This window comes from Penicillium chrysogenum (genome assembly GCF_028827035.1).
Source record: "Penicillium chrysogenum strain IBT 35668 chromosome Unknown utg000001l_segment0_segment0, whole genome shotgun sequence".
In the NCBI taxonomy this organism is placed as follows: domain Eukaryota; kingdom Fungi; phylum Ascomycota; class Eurotiomycetes; order Eurotiales; family Aspergillaceae; genus Penicillium; species Penicillium chrysogenum.
The window spans coordinates 1,885,595-1,899,722 of NW_026622749.1; the positions used below are offsets into that span (position 1 = coordinate 1,885,595).

Here is a 14,128-nt window from a genome sequence, read left to right on the forward strand (position 1 = left end):
CTTCATTCAACTATATGGTTCTCAAAGACAAAGTATTCATATCTATGTAGAATCTGAGGTAGCGAGGCATAAGCCCGGTGTCATTGACGGGCTTTCTGAATAAATATGTGAAGGAAAAAGCAAGCCCCACTGGCGGTAGCGAAAAGCAAAGACTGTAGCCAACACCAACCGAAACTCACGAAAAACCTGTAAGAACATTCCAAACTGCATCCATCTCAGACGTTCTGAGGACAAGAGGGGGGGAAGGAAGAAGGATACTAGACTGCAACACTGTATCCTGCGTCGATGAGATCATCAGCGGCGCGCGGGTCATTGATGTCGCCAATGTTAACACCGAGTAGGACCCTTATATGGTACCTTGCGGCAGCCTGTGTCGGACACCCGGAATGACGGTCCTGGTTCCCTATGGTGACACTTCCCGTGTGAGGCTTACTGACATAGATGGAGGAAACAGCGACACTCAAAGCAATAGTCTTTGTACCGCCCCGTTGCAGGAGCGTAGCGGAAAACCCCGAAGACTCTGTGGTCCTCTCCCCAAGTGGCGGAACCACAAACACCATCAGCAAGATCAGCAGTAGGATCTTGAACCTTAGTTGATGGTATTTGAGGGTCGTCGGGTGGGACACGCATGAGATTCGAACACAATCGCTGGCCTTCAGCAAGACCGGAGAATGGACTGCCAAAGAAAGCCAGACCACTCTCTTTCATCTGTCCAATCCGAACGGAATCTTGGAGTTTGAGCGTGCTGGGTGGCGTCAGGGTATTCTTGAATAATTCATTGACAAATTCCTCTCCTTGGAGCTCAACCCCAACGCAACGTCTCTATGGGTGAGTTCCGTAATAAATTTCCCAATCATCAACCACCGGTACTGGGGTGGTAGACGTTTCCATCGAAAGAGAACTTTTGCGGAGATTCGCGAAGGTCAAAAGGGAAAACGATCTGACGAGAGAAAGGTAAGTCAGGTTCAGGATGTCCGTGTGGTGAAGGACGGCGCCAGAGAGCGATGGCTGGAGGGGATGAAGGAGGAGGTTCCAAATCTAGAGTGACATTAGCTTTCAATTCGCTTGGTAAATCTGGAAGTGTCGGTATCACTTACGGACGACTCTGGGAAGAAACCCAGGTGGAGCAAATATGGGCAGTGATTGAGAACCTCGGGGCGAGAACAACACAAGGTCCTTGGAAAGGATGGATTATGGGGTTTGTCTCTCGTTTGGAAGCCGAGGAATCCGTTAGGATCGACTTTGGCAGGATGAGAACTACCTCGTGTGTAGTAAGTTGAGCCATATGTGGAACCAAGACAGAAGTGGGAGATGGAAGAGTGGGAAGGAAGGGAAGGGAAGGAAGTTGCTTCTACCATATACTGATTCCATCCATGTAGGGTCCAGCTAGAATTCAATTTGGACGTGACATTTTAGAGCCCATTAGTATATATCCATGGATGTTTAGAATAAGCGTAATATCTGATAGGAGAACTAGGGCTCCCGATGCATGGTATGTGTGTACCTTTACATATGTAGTGACCTACCTAGGTAGATACCCAGGTGTGTATGTCCTGGCTCTTCCCGATTCATGCTCTTAGCCAACAGATAGCCACCTTGACGTCTTTCTGGCCGACGTAGACGTCGAGGATATAGCAACTTTGCTGGAGAATATCGAGATTTATATAGTCGGAATAGCTTCTTCATTCCTATTTTAGAGGGTATAACCAACCTCCTATAGTTGTCGCGTCTTTTTGAGTGTCTTACTGAGTGTCTTTTCGTCCTTTTTAGTGTCGTTTTGCTACTTGCTCAACGACTACAAACGCTTCTACGTCACGATCGGACGGTTCTGAATATGATTAAGACCAGGAGTGATGGTTAGCTCTGGTAGAAATTCTGAAGGGGAGTCAATGCGTTCTTCTTCCGGTGTCCTTGTTCGCGACTAACAAGGTCGTCTACTCCGTACATTGCACATCCATGGATCATAAGGGTAGTGTCCCCACGAGGAAGCACCTACATATCAACGATCGTACCAATTCATTTGACAAGTTCGAGAGTATATTATCACTAAGTCGGGAATAGCAGCATTACGAATAAGAACTCCAAATCCAGCGTAACATGCACATATCCAAACACAATCACATGATTCCATCTTTGGTATGGAATCGACAACAGGACACAAAGGGTCCAGGTCGGACCATTTTTGTTTGACACGCCAAACTCTGTTGGCTGTCCAAAAAAAAAAGAAGGGTGAGAAAAGGACACTTTGCAGCGCACTCCAGGTATGAATAAAGTAGGCTAGAACGGAAAAGTTCCCCGGCTGGTATGATCCCGGGGGTAAAGGGGGTTAAAAAAAAGAAAGGAAAAGAATAATGGGCATAGAAAACACCAATGCCGGCGGCTGTCGGTGTGGTGATCATGAGGGCATCAAGGTTGACGCTCGAAGGAGGATGGGATAAACAAGACGTATGGACAAAGGAGAAGGAGGGGAGGGCATAAAGATCAGTTCACGTGGCTGACGGTCAGCCATATCGTACACGCTAGGCAGAACCACACCCAATAACGAATTACCGCGGTGGTCCGGAATTATTCAAGTTTACTTCCATCGGAGCCGGGGGTACTGAGTTGGACGACGCAATGTGCGCCCGCAAAGCGGCAACTTCAGTGCGCAATCCTGTCAACTCTTCGTGCATTGTGCGCACGTACGCCCAAAGCTTATCGACTTGGCTAGCCTCACTGGAATTGGCATCTGGCCCATCGAATCCTTTGTGATGAGATAGACTGTGGGTACTGGAGTGGCTGTGTGAAGGAGTGTGCTTGGTTGCGGCTTGCATGCCAAATCGAGCATCCGGGGAGGTCATACCGGGCGGGGGAGGCAGCTGGGGCGCACCTGGCTGTGGCAGGGGCAAACCTAGTGTAGGCGGTGCGTGGTTCGAAGATTGGTTCGCTCGCCCGAAAGAGGACTGCGGGTGTGGCAAGGACTGTCCCATACCGGGGGAGTGTGCGCGATGTGGCGGTGCACTATCATGTTGCGATGAAAGAGCGTTCGGGGACAGGGGCTTAGGGCTGTCACTAATATTGTTGGAAGGGAAGATAGACGAGCTCGAGGTAAGTCCCGCAGGGGGAAAGTCATGTGTGTAGGCTGCGAAGCTGATGTTGACGCGCCTGATCCACCATGATTGGCAGGGGGTGGGAAAAGATGGCCGGGACGGCCGGCGGCAATGGGCGGGTAGGTGTTTGACTGGCGTGAGTGAATTGAATCAGACCGAGCAACTGTATCTGCCTCGTGTTTGCGGATGCTCGGCATGGTCATCCGTCGCTCGTCTTCTTCATCCATGCGCTCAGGTTCTGCTGTGTACATCAACCCATCCATGTCGTCGGGTCCCCCGGTCGTACCATCCCCATACTCGTCGTCTGCCGCAAAGCTGCCCATACTCGAGCGTCGACCCGCGCAGCCTCCCTGTCCTTTATTATGCCGAGCGAGCGCATCACCTCGGGCAAAGCGACGCCCACATTTAGGGCAGATGTGTGGTCGCTCGCCAGTATGCAGCTTTGCGTGGCGCTTTAAATCGTGTAGTCTTCGGAAACGTGACTGGCAGGTTTGACAAACGAAAGGCTTTTCCTGACTGTGTGTGAGAAGATGACTCTTGAGATTATGTTGCCGCGTAAATTCTGTCGCGCAGTATGGGCAGCGGTGTTTCTTCGCAGATGGAGAACGGGGACTGCCTCGATTGTAGCCTGCATGCGGTAGGCTCAGTCCGCGACGTGGATCGTTAATGTTGCCTGTGGGCATTGGATATGAGAATGATTTGCCATCGTGGTCGATCTCGGAGTCATCGCGCGACCGTTGATCCCCATCCTGAGAATTGGATTCCTCGATGGGACCAGGGCTAGCTACCGTCGAGGTATGCATTAGTGAGTTGTGGTGATGATCGTTTGATCCGTACGGGTCCGACGGCGATTCGGTCGCGTGCGAGTCGATTTGCATATTCTCGGGGGGTGCATGGACTGAAGGGTCATGAATCGGGGCACCTGGCGACTTTTCGCTTGCACCCAGGGCCTCCCGGGCCACCTGCGAACTGTTTCGTTCCGCGTCCTTTTCATGCTCCGGCCGATCCGCCGGTACTGATGTTGGGCTGGTCATCGGAGGAAGCTGATCCGTCATCGGAGGAAGTTGATCTCTCGATCGCGAGACGTGTAGGCCGGCGCTGGCAATCGAGCTCAGGCTTTCGGGTTTGGAGGATTTAAACAAAGAGAGGGGTTCAGAGGTAGTGATAGAGTTTCCAGATATGGAGTTGGATACGGCGATGGGCTCGTTGTTCGACATCAATGTCGCCATGGAGAAGGAAGGTTTCGCGCCAGCCTCGAAGGGTGGACGAGCAAAGGCGACAGCTACTTTGGACGTCATGTTAGAACAATGTAAGGAGGATGAGGGGAATGGAACCTGACTAACTTTCATCCACCGGGATATATCAAAGATGTCAAGCAGACGAGGTTGGGGGGAAAGAGAGCGAAGACCAGGGCGTGTGGGGCGTTTCTCACGAGTGTGGCGCAAGCTGACGAGTGGTTTCAGCTTCAAACCTGTCAAGATCCACCTGAATGAACCCAGGGGCTCAGGCTTTTAAAATAGCGACCGGGGGAATGAGTGGATGAGATTCAATGGTCGTCTGAAGTTTGGAACGGTTGCAGGAACAAAATAAGACAAAGAGATGGAAGAATCTGAGTGGTGAAGACAGGAAAGTGGATGGTAATGAACTAGTTTCATACCATTTCCCACCATTTACCGTTAAAATTGAAGGCAAAAAATAAAAAAACCACAACGAGAGTAGAATGTGAGCGGAAACCGGGCAGGGGATGATATGTTTGGTGGGGACTTGGAGAGTCGAGGCTCTGGAGAAATGAACCCTGAGGCAGACAGGTACTGAGTACTTTGTATTCAACTACAAATAATATGGGTTAACAAGTACACAGTACCTGATTAGGATTGAGGCTGTGTAGACCGCTAACACTTTTGTGGCTGGCTCGTGGGGCACTTCCTGCGGCTGACCTTCTCTTCAAGAGTACACGTTGCCTGAGATTTTACATTTCACTTACAAACGCCCTACGAATGATCTACCTATGTACATCTTGATGAGGCTTACGGACTATAAACAATATGAGATGTTCAAACGGTTTTTTCATTACCGTGGCCTTGATTTAGAGTCAATAGGAGTGATGTCACCCCGGGGACCCGCGCATAATATATTGTATACAATACATTCCAATTTCAATTTCGATTTACTAGAACGCCCGATCCTTGGAGATCTGTACTAGATCGAGTGGAGACGGTATTGAGGGATTTCTACGGATGTTCTTCGCCATCCGATGTACTCCGTACCTGCTAGGTAGTACATACACGCGGACTCTATTACATGTAATATACTGACTCATTGGATGGAAATTTACCCTTGGTAGTCCTTAATTACTTTACTAACATGCCTCATTGTCCAAGTGAACTAATACAAGGCGCAAGAAATTTGCTGCGCAATGTGTTATACTGCGTACTTATAAAGTTGTACGTTTTAGGCGTGGCTCGGGGGATCGACCTCCGCGCAGAGCCCCAACGGTACCACCAACGGTACCATCCATGCTGGTGCTGAATACCATACTATCTATATACCTCTATAGACGTTCACAGCACATAATTTCTTTTGAGCAATTATTATAAGGTAGATTTCCAAATCATACAACACTACATTCGCGAAGGAACGTCATGGAGTGCCTCGGGGCCCTCCAAGGCTGTCCAACCCTCTACAGTTGCTTACTCCACTCCCAAAAATAGCCTGTGGCTGATACTCATAACTCCCTGTATATTACTCTAGACGCCTGCATGAAATGCAAACTTTCATAGCCAACTCTCGCAGATAAATTGGAATGTTTGTGTGACCCACGTACTGGAGATTGATATTCCCCCACTGGTGGCGTTGACACTCTCCATAATGAATGGGCTATGTCGGAATCTCAATCAGGCATCTTCTATAGCAACTGCATTGAAAATATGTCCTCACACACATTATGAGTGTTCCCTTTGTGGAATAGATGTTCATCATGCACTCGCAAAAGTCTCTCCGCTGAGAGCTCTATGACTGTCAATGTAGACCATAATACCAGGAGGCATTCTTTGATATTATGTGCTTTTTGAGCCAGCCAATTTTATTAGAATATCCATCGATACGTTACAAACGGGGCGCAGAGACTGCCAAAATTAGCAACGGACAATATCTTCTGATCCTATGAAAGCTCAGCATCCTACTATTACAATACTTCCGGAAATCAGTCTCACCATCTACACTCCAAGGCCAATATCGACTATGCTTTATGAATGGTAGTTGCAGAAGAGTAATTTCCCTGCAAATTTGGAATATGTCCCAATCAACACCCTTCATGTCATATTACGTATGCGCAAGGCACTGCTAAATGACCTCGCAGTCCAGGTCAAACTCACCAATGGAAACACGGTTGCTGCATGGCCACGACCTCCTCGGGCAACACACCCCTCCAGCTTCGTCCTTCCTGTTTGCCCTCGGATCTCTACAGTTGAAATCCTGTCTTTAGTTCTCCAAGCGCCAACGTTGTTGTCCTTGTGTCCATCAATGGACCCAATTGTTATACTCTCGTCCATTGGCCGCGTATATAGGTACGCCGTGACAGCGAGGTTCACTTACCCTGCTTGGGAAGTTCTCCCTCTCCATCACCTCCGCCAGAACTATGGCAGCCTGCGCCCGAAGTTCGGAAGGTTACAGGCATTAGTACTTATAACAATATTCCCGGACGCCGAGCAAATCTTGGATCGAGTTGAAAAGCATGTGCTCGGTACCAAAACAGACGTGGTAATGGTCTTACGAAAATCAACACCGGAAGATTGCATAATGCTGGCTGTTGATGTATGTTTAGAATATCAACCAGTCAATGCCGAAGAGGGTCTTAAGGTATTCATAGGCAGGTAGTGTGGCGCAGGTTGCCATTACAGCCTTAACACTGGAACAGCTCTATAGGTGGACTGCAGAAGCAGCATTTGTACTCACCTTAGCAGCTGGAGGTCTGTCGGTTTGTTATGCTTGCTTAGCGCAACAAAGAATGCGCATTCATTTCGTCCCCGACGACGTTAAGGACTTCTTGAACAAGACTAGCAGTTTAGAGAAGAATTTCACGTCCTCGACAAACGTCTCGATTGATATCGCAGAAATGAAGCATCATTGGTCCATATGGTGACAGACAGAGGCATCCAAAAATAGGCATTGCATCATACCTCGGGACCCTCGAGATTTGCCTCGATCTGATACGGATCTATAGAAATCGATTAAAGTGAATATATCCAGATTTAGCTAGATACGGTACCATGGTCCCTTGTGCCACTAGTGTGCCCACCTGTGTCAATGAAGACGGGATATTAGAAGTCGGGTGGAAGTCGGAAAATACTGTACCAAATAAGCCCTGGAATGCGCAAGTGCTACCCATAAACATGAAACGAGCCATACTTTCCACGATGGTCTTGTGATAAACATCCTGGATGTATTGTTTGCCCAGTCATGATATGTAAGCCGCTTCTACATTTCTATACCGAGATCTTTTCAACCATGGCTACTTTTTGTGAAACAGTTATCATATGTACAAATCCCTCCCCCGGTGATAGCGAATAAATAATCGAGTGACGAAGGTGATGACAGCAGTTCCTTTCGGGCTTAGCGCCTTTTTCATCAGCGGTTAAAGTGTTCCTTTATCGAGTATCCCATCCTATTGGTAGATCCGATGTATGGCTATGGAGAAGCTGGAGATAATAAGAGAAGTGGTGTGGAGTGAAGGATATCCATGAGGTACTTCTCCAAAGACATGCTATGCACACATGTATCTGCAGGCTAAGTGGCGTCCCTAGCTGGGCGGCTACGAATCTCAATGTCCACTCATACAGTATAGAAAATCTCGCACTCATTATTATATCCAGGGCATAGTCTACTATACCATAGAATCAAAATCTCGAGATTAGAATAGATGATGAGAAGGTAAGTACAACAGGGGACGACATTCGATGAAAATAAGAAGAGATCATCTCCAAGACGAGCTAGTGTTAATATGCGTGAGCCAGGCACTTATCACTGTGACTGTGAAGGCAAAAATAGCCCGGTGCACAGACCGTCAGCTTCTCCCCCCTCAGGGTGCTTAATCGAGTGATGTGACTGGGCCTCGACTTTGGGTTGAGGTACGGAGTACTTTCATCCATTTAGCATCTCCCCTGTTTCCCTCGGACCGCTCATTCATCTCACACACTCGAGCGGTTCTGCATTCTGTGTGGTTGGACGATCGGCGGATTAGCGCCGGGCTGGGGGTGATGGAGGTGCATCGTGAGGACCAACACGGCTACTTGATCTCACTGGCCCGTTACTCCACTGTGACAAGCTTGGCTGATCACTCCCGCCGGCCAGTCACACTCCCCTCTCAATGCCTCGAGGTACAGTGCACTTGCAGCCAGAGGGCTTGACTGGCTTTGGGTCTTCCAATCATGACCCTGGTCGCTGCTGCAAATTCCCCCTCGGCGCTTACTCTGGCCCGACTCAAGTGACGAGAATCCAAAGCCTGCATTTTGGTGCCCCCCCGCCTCTCGGACCATGCCAGCACTCAAACATTATTGATATTCAAGGTGCCCAGGCCGGTTCCTGCACTCTCTGGTTATCTTCATTTTTGTTTTCTCTCCGGATCACCATCTGCTGCTTAATACCCGTGTACGCAGGCTTCGCACACGGTATCGGTGATTTACTGCAAACCTGATATAGTTCAGCCGTTGTCCTACCACACTTGTGGTCTTTGGTGTATATTCGACTTGATTGAGGGTCGTCTTTCTCCCAGCAACCAAACCTGTGGCCGTCAAGTCAAGAGCTGGCTCTCTTGACCTAATTGTTTGATTTATTTGCCTGCATTGCTCATCGATTCAATGGCAGTATCAGACAATAGCCGAGACCACTCTCCTCTGACCTACGAGCCCGTTGTTCCCACGGATCTCACCCGTGCCTCTTATCACAGTGCAATGGGTCCTCCACCACAGCACACCGTGCGAGAGAATCGCAGCGACTCCGATACGAGCAATGCCTCTCTCAAGAGTCCGCGCACTGCTCGTTTCGCCGAAGCCACATCAATTCACTCTCCCATCGGTTGCACAGAAGCTGGACGATCACCCTTCGCCGACCCTCCCAATCCTCAGGCAAGGGGAGATGTTGGAGATGTGGGATTCGGCTACGTGGCAGCGAACAATGAACATGCGAATGACCAGGTGCCAATGTCACCTTTCAGACCTGATCTGAAGGTGCCGCAGACAGCCAAGTCATTGAACCCGCTCAGTCCAACTTTCCGCGAGGAGTACATGCTTGAGAAGCAAGAAAAGAAGGCTGAAGTCGAGAATGCCCGAGACCTGGTAAGAACGCCGCCCCACCACGCCAATCAATGCAATGTACTAATTGTCACTAGAAAATCAAACTCCGCGTTCGAATCGCCAAGGTCTTCCTGCGTTTCGTCAACTTCGGCTGCAGTCTGATCGTGTTGTCTCTGATCGCCGTGACATTGACTGTCTTCAACGCAACCAGGCACCTGCCCACTCGTAACAACCTTCCTGCCTGGGCAGGGGGCACCAACCCATGGGCCCAGTACCTCCTCCTGTCCATGGCTTGCGTCTCCTTAGTCGCCTGCCTATTCGTTTTCTGGGCCTACCGAAAGGGCGGCCACGGACGCGCCGAGAAGGCCGCCGTCTACTACACCAGCTTCTCGCTCGTCTTCTTCGGCTTAAACCTAATTATGTGGATCGTCGGCGCAGCCGTTTACCAGCACTCCAAAGCCACCGGAAACGGCAAGGACATGTGGGGATGGTCCTGCGCGAAGAACACCCGCGAGCAGCTCTACCACAACACCGTCGACTATGCTCTCCTTTGCCGTCTACAAGACTGGGGCCTCGTCTGCGCCATCATCGAAATCGTCATCGAAGTGCTAGTTATTCTGATTTACGCCGTAGTCTTCTACCGTGTCTGGAGTAAGCGCAAGCTGATGAAGTCCATGGACACCCGCGACAACGCCCGTTCAGATCTATACCTCGCCCAGCTGCGCCTCCAATCCGCCCCGAACACCCCCGGCTTCGCAGGCTTCACTTCCTACCCTCCAAAGTCCCCATTCTACGCCGCAGGCCCCGTGGACCCCCACTCGGCCGCCGAGAAGGGCATGGCTCAGCCGCAAACTACTCAGTATGCCTCGCCGCGCTCTCCCACCCGCCCTACCCCGTCCTTCCAGCTCCAGCCGCCTCCGATCAAGGTTCAGCAGCCGACCCCACAGACTGCCCAAGAGGAGTTCGCTCCTCCTTCTCATCACTCGCAGTCCCCGCCTCCTCAAAGCCAGCGCGACAGTCCGCCTATGAACAGGGGTAGTGCTCCCGGCGAGCGCACTTACGATGCTGTCCCGATTCCTGGCGCTTATCAGAGTCCCATGGTGCCGGTGTTCCCAGCCCCTGTACACAAATAAATGGGAACGAGTCCAAGCTCTTCTTTTACTTCCATTTGTGACTTGGGGTGTTTTGGTTCGATCCCGTTTTCCCTTGTGGGAAACATTTGAATGAAAGTGCTTGAAAACAATGAAAACACAAAAAAAAAGTTGAAAATCTGGAAATTCCAATTCAGGCCATCGCTTTCGATTGATCTGCTTTAAAATCAGACACTTGTTCAACCTTCTTTTGTTTATCCTCTCCTCGTGGAGCTTAATGTACACCCTGGGACACGCGGAGTTTTGGCGTGAGATACAGATACCTATTTGGACTTTGGTACACTGTTGGTGTATTTACTCTCTTGATATTTGTTTATCCATTAAAATGAATATACAGCAATCATACATACATGTATAAATGAACCCCTTACCGATTTTCATCCCAGCACCGTAGATACATAGAAATTGGCAAGCAGCATTCGACACCAAGGTAGCAAACTGATCCTACCTGACTTACATTACTGGGATATTGCACGAGAATTAGAAGTATGTGAAATCGTTTGTGATCATCAAAACAAAAGATGTAATCCGCAGAGGCAAAAGAACCAAGAGCGCCATTCACTGCGGACAGGAAAAAGCAAAACCACAACGCCGCAAGGATCTACAAGTCACACCGTCCTGTCCATCAATCGTGACCAACATGCATATCGTGGTGTTCCTACCCGGGTCAACTGTACATGCAACTAAAATAAAACAAGGCTATCACATTCCTCCCCCCTCTTCGATGATGGCGTGCGTATCCCTACTTACGAAGATCTCTTCCAGGGTAGCCGCATCAGCGCCCATCTTGCTAAGATCACTCTCGAGCACGAGGCCCTGTTCGTTGGCAAGATGCAGAAGACAAATAAACCCGAATGACGTGCTGATATCGCGTAGGGTCTCAGCCGGGTAGACTGCCTTGAGGGAGTTCATGATTTGCGTGAACCGTAGCCGCCCAGTGGTGTCCTTATTAGCGACTGGTTGTTCTGGGCTCTCCGCCTTGGGTGTGGGTGGGACGGGGGCATCCGCTTCACTCTCAGGTTCGGTTGGCGGCTCACTGGACACAGCTCCTGGCTGTGAAGCTGAGGCGAAGTCCACGGCATCAACCAGGCGCGCGCCCATGCCCTTCCACATCTCCGTTTTGAGGCGCCGGACGTCAACCTTCTTTGCAACTCGTGCATATGCCACGTAGTCTGGTCGTGCACGACGACCACCTTGTGTCACTAATTGTGAGCCGTAGCCGCCAGCTCCTGGTCGGCCAGGCGTAGCGCCTACCATGTTCAAGAGTGCGCTGAGTCCGGTTGCCCCACCTGCTTCTCCAGCCGATGTGCCTGGAGGCCCGTCTACTGGCGGAGAAAGCATCTCCCGAGCATCTGCGAATGGCAGATTGTCGTCGTCATCGAGATCCATGCCGTTCGGGAAAGCGAGACCATCGTCATCAGCAAAGAAGTTGGCATCATAAGCACCCGCAGCACCTTCCTCGCCGGCGTTTTCTTCCGGCTTGTGATTTGCCCAGAATGCCTCATCCATGTCTCCATTACCAGCCGTCAAGTCCTGCCGACGGCGTTTGCCCAAGATCTTCTTTGAACCCATCTTTGCCTTTGGCTTGAGGAACAACGTGAGTAGGTTGCGGGAGTTAAAATGCTTGTCGTCGGGAAGGAGGTTGCGACCCTTGGTCTTCCACTGCGTCTTGGGTAATGAGACGGCAGAGTTGGAGCTGGCCGGGGTGTAGATCAATTCTGCAACAGCAGGATCCAGAGGGGCAGCAAAATCAATCTCAAAGGGCTCCTTCTCTTTGCGCTGCTTGGGTGCCGATGTAGCGGGCGTTGCATGCTCTTTGATTCTTCGAATCTTCCAGTGTTCTGGGCCAGCCCAATTTTTCTGTAGCGCATTGTCAAAGTAGCTCAGAATGTTTTCGTGGTCGTGACTATTAGTCTGATGAGACATAGAGATGGCGTATGCGTCTTCATCGCCATCCTCACCCTCGGCATCATTATCTCTATCGTGAGCGACCCGGTGAACATTCAACATTGGTTCCAAGGCGGCTTCTCGAGCCCATACCTCTCCTCCGTCGCCAAACCCAGTGTCGCCACTGAGATCAAAGCCGGCTAGGGTAGCATCATCGTCATCAAACCCGACAGCGTTGTCGTCATCGAGCATAATACCAGATGGGTCATCCGGTGCTCGTCCGTCTTCGTCCATCTTGTCTTGCCGCCATTCCTCTGGCGCTTTGAGCAGAGGGAGATCCAACGACCCGCTGGGATCGCCCAAGTCAAGGTTTTTGAGCGACGGACAAATATCTTGTTCTTCGAGACGATCCAAATCTGGGAAGAATTGGCTCGCTAGCGCGGCAAGGTCGATTTCTGTGTTATCTTCAAACGTGTCGCTTGCAGATTTCTGGGTTGGTTTTGTTTGCTCCTCGGTCTCCTGGTCAGGATCCGTGGACTCTTGACGGTCATCTTCGGCGGTTTTGGCACTATCATCCACAGCGTCGTCACTGCTATCGAACACGATTCTTCCGTGGCTATCAATAGCAAGGTGGTTTAGGAGCAAGCCCTTGGCGCCGCCTTCATCGAAGTCTGCTGATGCTTTCTTGAATAGCGGATCCACGGCAAACTCTAGCTCGAACTTCTTCAATTGCAACGACGAGAACGATGGCGCGAGGGTAGCCTCATGGGAACGTGTCTAAATACCATTCAGTTAGTCAATCCCAGACCCCTGACACCGTATAGATCATACCTTTTTCCGCGACTTGCGAGCCTGACCGTCCTCCCCTTCCTCGTCCTCGTCGCCATCTTCCGCCTCCTCCTCTCCGCGCCCTCTCTTATCACGGCTATCAGCCAGTCCACTCAGAAGTTTCCCTGTCTCAGTTGCGACACTGTCCACACGGCTGGTGTAGATTTTAACACAGCCGTCAAGGGTGCAACTGGCCTTTTGAAAGTTTACACCGTCTCCTTCCTTCAACAATGACATATCGTGGAAATAGTCGATCAACGCAAAGTTCCAGGAGTTATTCGCGTTGATTTTGTTATCCGTCGCCATCTTCATCCACTCTTCAAAATTGGCCAGGATAGGTACGCGCTTCATCGGCGTCACCGCACGGCCATTGACATCGCTAGTGCGACTGCGATGACCTGAGCCTCGAGGAGTTGCGGGACTGTCGCTCCCTTCACGATCGTAGGTGTATCGACGGGGTGGCATAGGCGTCTTGACTGCGGCTTTAATCTGACTCATTTGGCGATCATGAAGCGCTTGGCGAGCCTCCATACGCGCTGCCTTTTCGCCCTCATCGTCGTTGAGGGGTATCCTGATATGATTAACTAAATGTCATAACTAGGAGATATCCAGATACGTACTTGACCGGAGAGTTTCTGTGCGGGGTCGAGGTGCCGTTAGAACGACGATGTACCTTGTTTGCGACACGCGGCATGGTTGCGGTTGCCCCCGATAGGGGATGGCAATAACAGCGTTGAAACGGAAAGTTCTATGGGGGAGGGGTTGATGTCGACGAAGCAAAACAAATGGGGAAGTCAACAAACATACGGCGGTCCAGCCGCACCAGTGATGCAATATATGTTTGATGCCTGTAATATAAGGTATCAATATTGTACCCAAGCTG

At 50.4% G+C, this 14,128-nt stretch overlaps 4 protein-coding genes across 4 annotated transcripts; 1 reads left to right on the plus strand and 3 right to left on the minus strand.

The window, feature by feature from the left end:
• Nucleotides 1-257: 257 nt before the first annotated feature.
• Nucleotides 258-708, minus strand: N7489_000766 (uncharacterized protein; the record flags this gene model as incomplete). Its single annotated transcript, XM_056706521.1, has 2 exons — nt 258-432; nt 482-708. The coding sequence occupies 2 exons, from the start codon at nt 706-708 to the stop codon at nt 258-260; spliced, it is 402 nt and encodes a 133-aa protein (XP_056570823.1).
• A 1,838-nt stretch (nt 709-2,546) lies between these two features.
• On the minus strand, nt 2,547-4,387 carry N7489_000767 (C2H2 zinc finger protein; the record flags this gene model as incomplete). Its single annotated transcript, XM_056706522.1, has 2 exons — nt 2,547-3,121; nt 3,154-4,387. The coding sequence occupies 2 exons, from the start codon at nt 4,385-4,387 to the stop codon at nt 2,547-2,549; spliced, it is 1,809 nt and encodes a 602-aa protein (XP_056570824.1).
• Nucleotides 4,388-8,944: 4,557 nt separating this feature from the next.
• On the plus strand, nt 8,945-10,512 carry N7489_000768 (uncharacterized protein; the record flags this gene model as incomplete). The annotated part of the gene is made up of 2 exons (XM_056706523.1): nt 8,945-9,421; nt 9,475-10,512. The coding sequence occupies 2 exons, from the start codon at nt 8,945-8,947 to the stop codon at nt 10,510-10,512; spliced, it is 1,515 nt and encodes a 504-aa protein (XP_056570825.1).
• A 720-nt stretch (nt 10,513-11,232) lies between these two features.
• On the minus strand, nt 11,233-13,939 carry N7489_000769 (condensin subunit BRN1; the record flags this gene model as incomplete). Its single annotated transcript, XM_056706524.1, has 3 exons — nt 11,233-13,194; nt 13,249-13,816; nt 13,866-13,939. 3 exons carry the CDS (start codon nt 13,937-13,939, stop codon nt 11,233-11,235), a joined length of 2,604 nt encoding a protein of 867 aa, XP_056570826.1.
• Between the last annotated feature and the right edge of the window lie 189 nt (nt 13,940-14,128).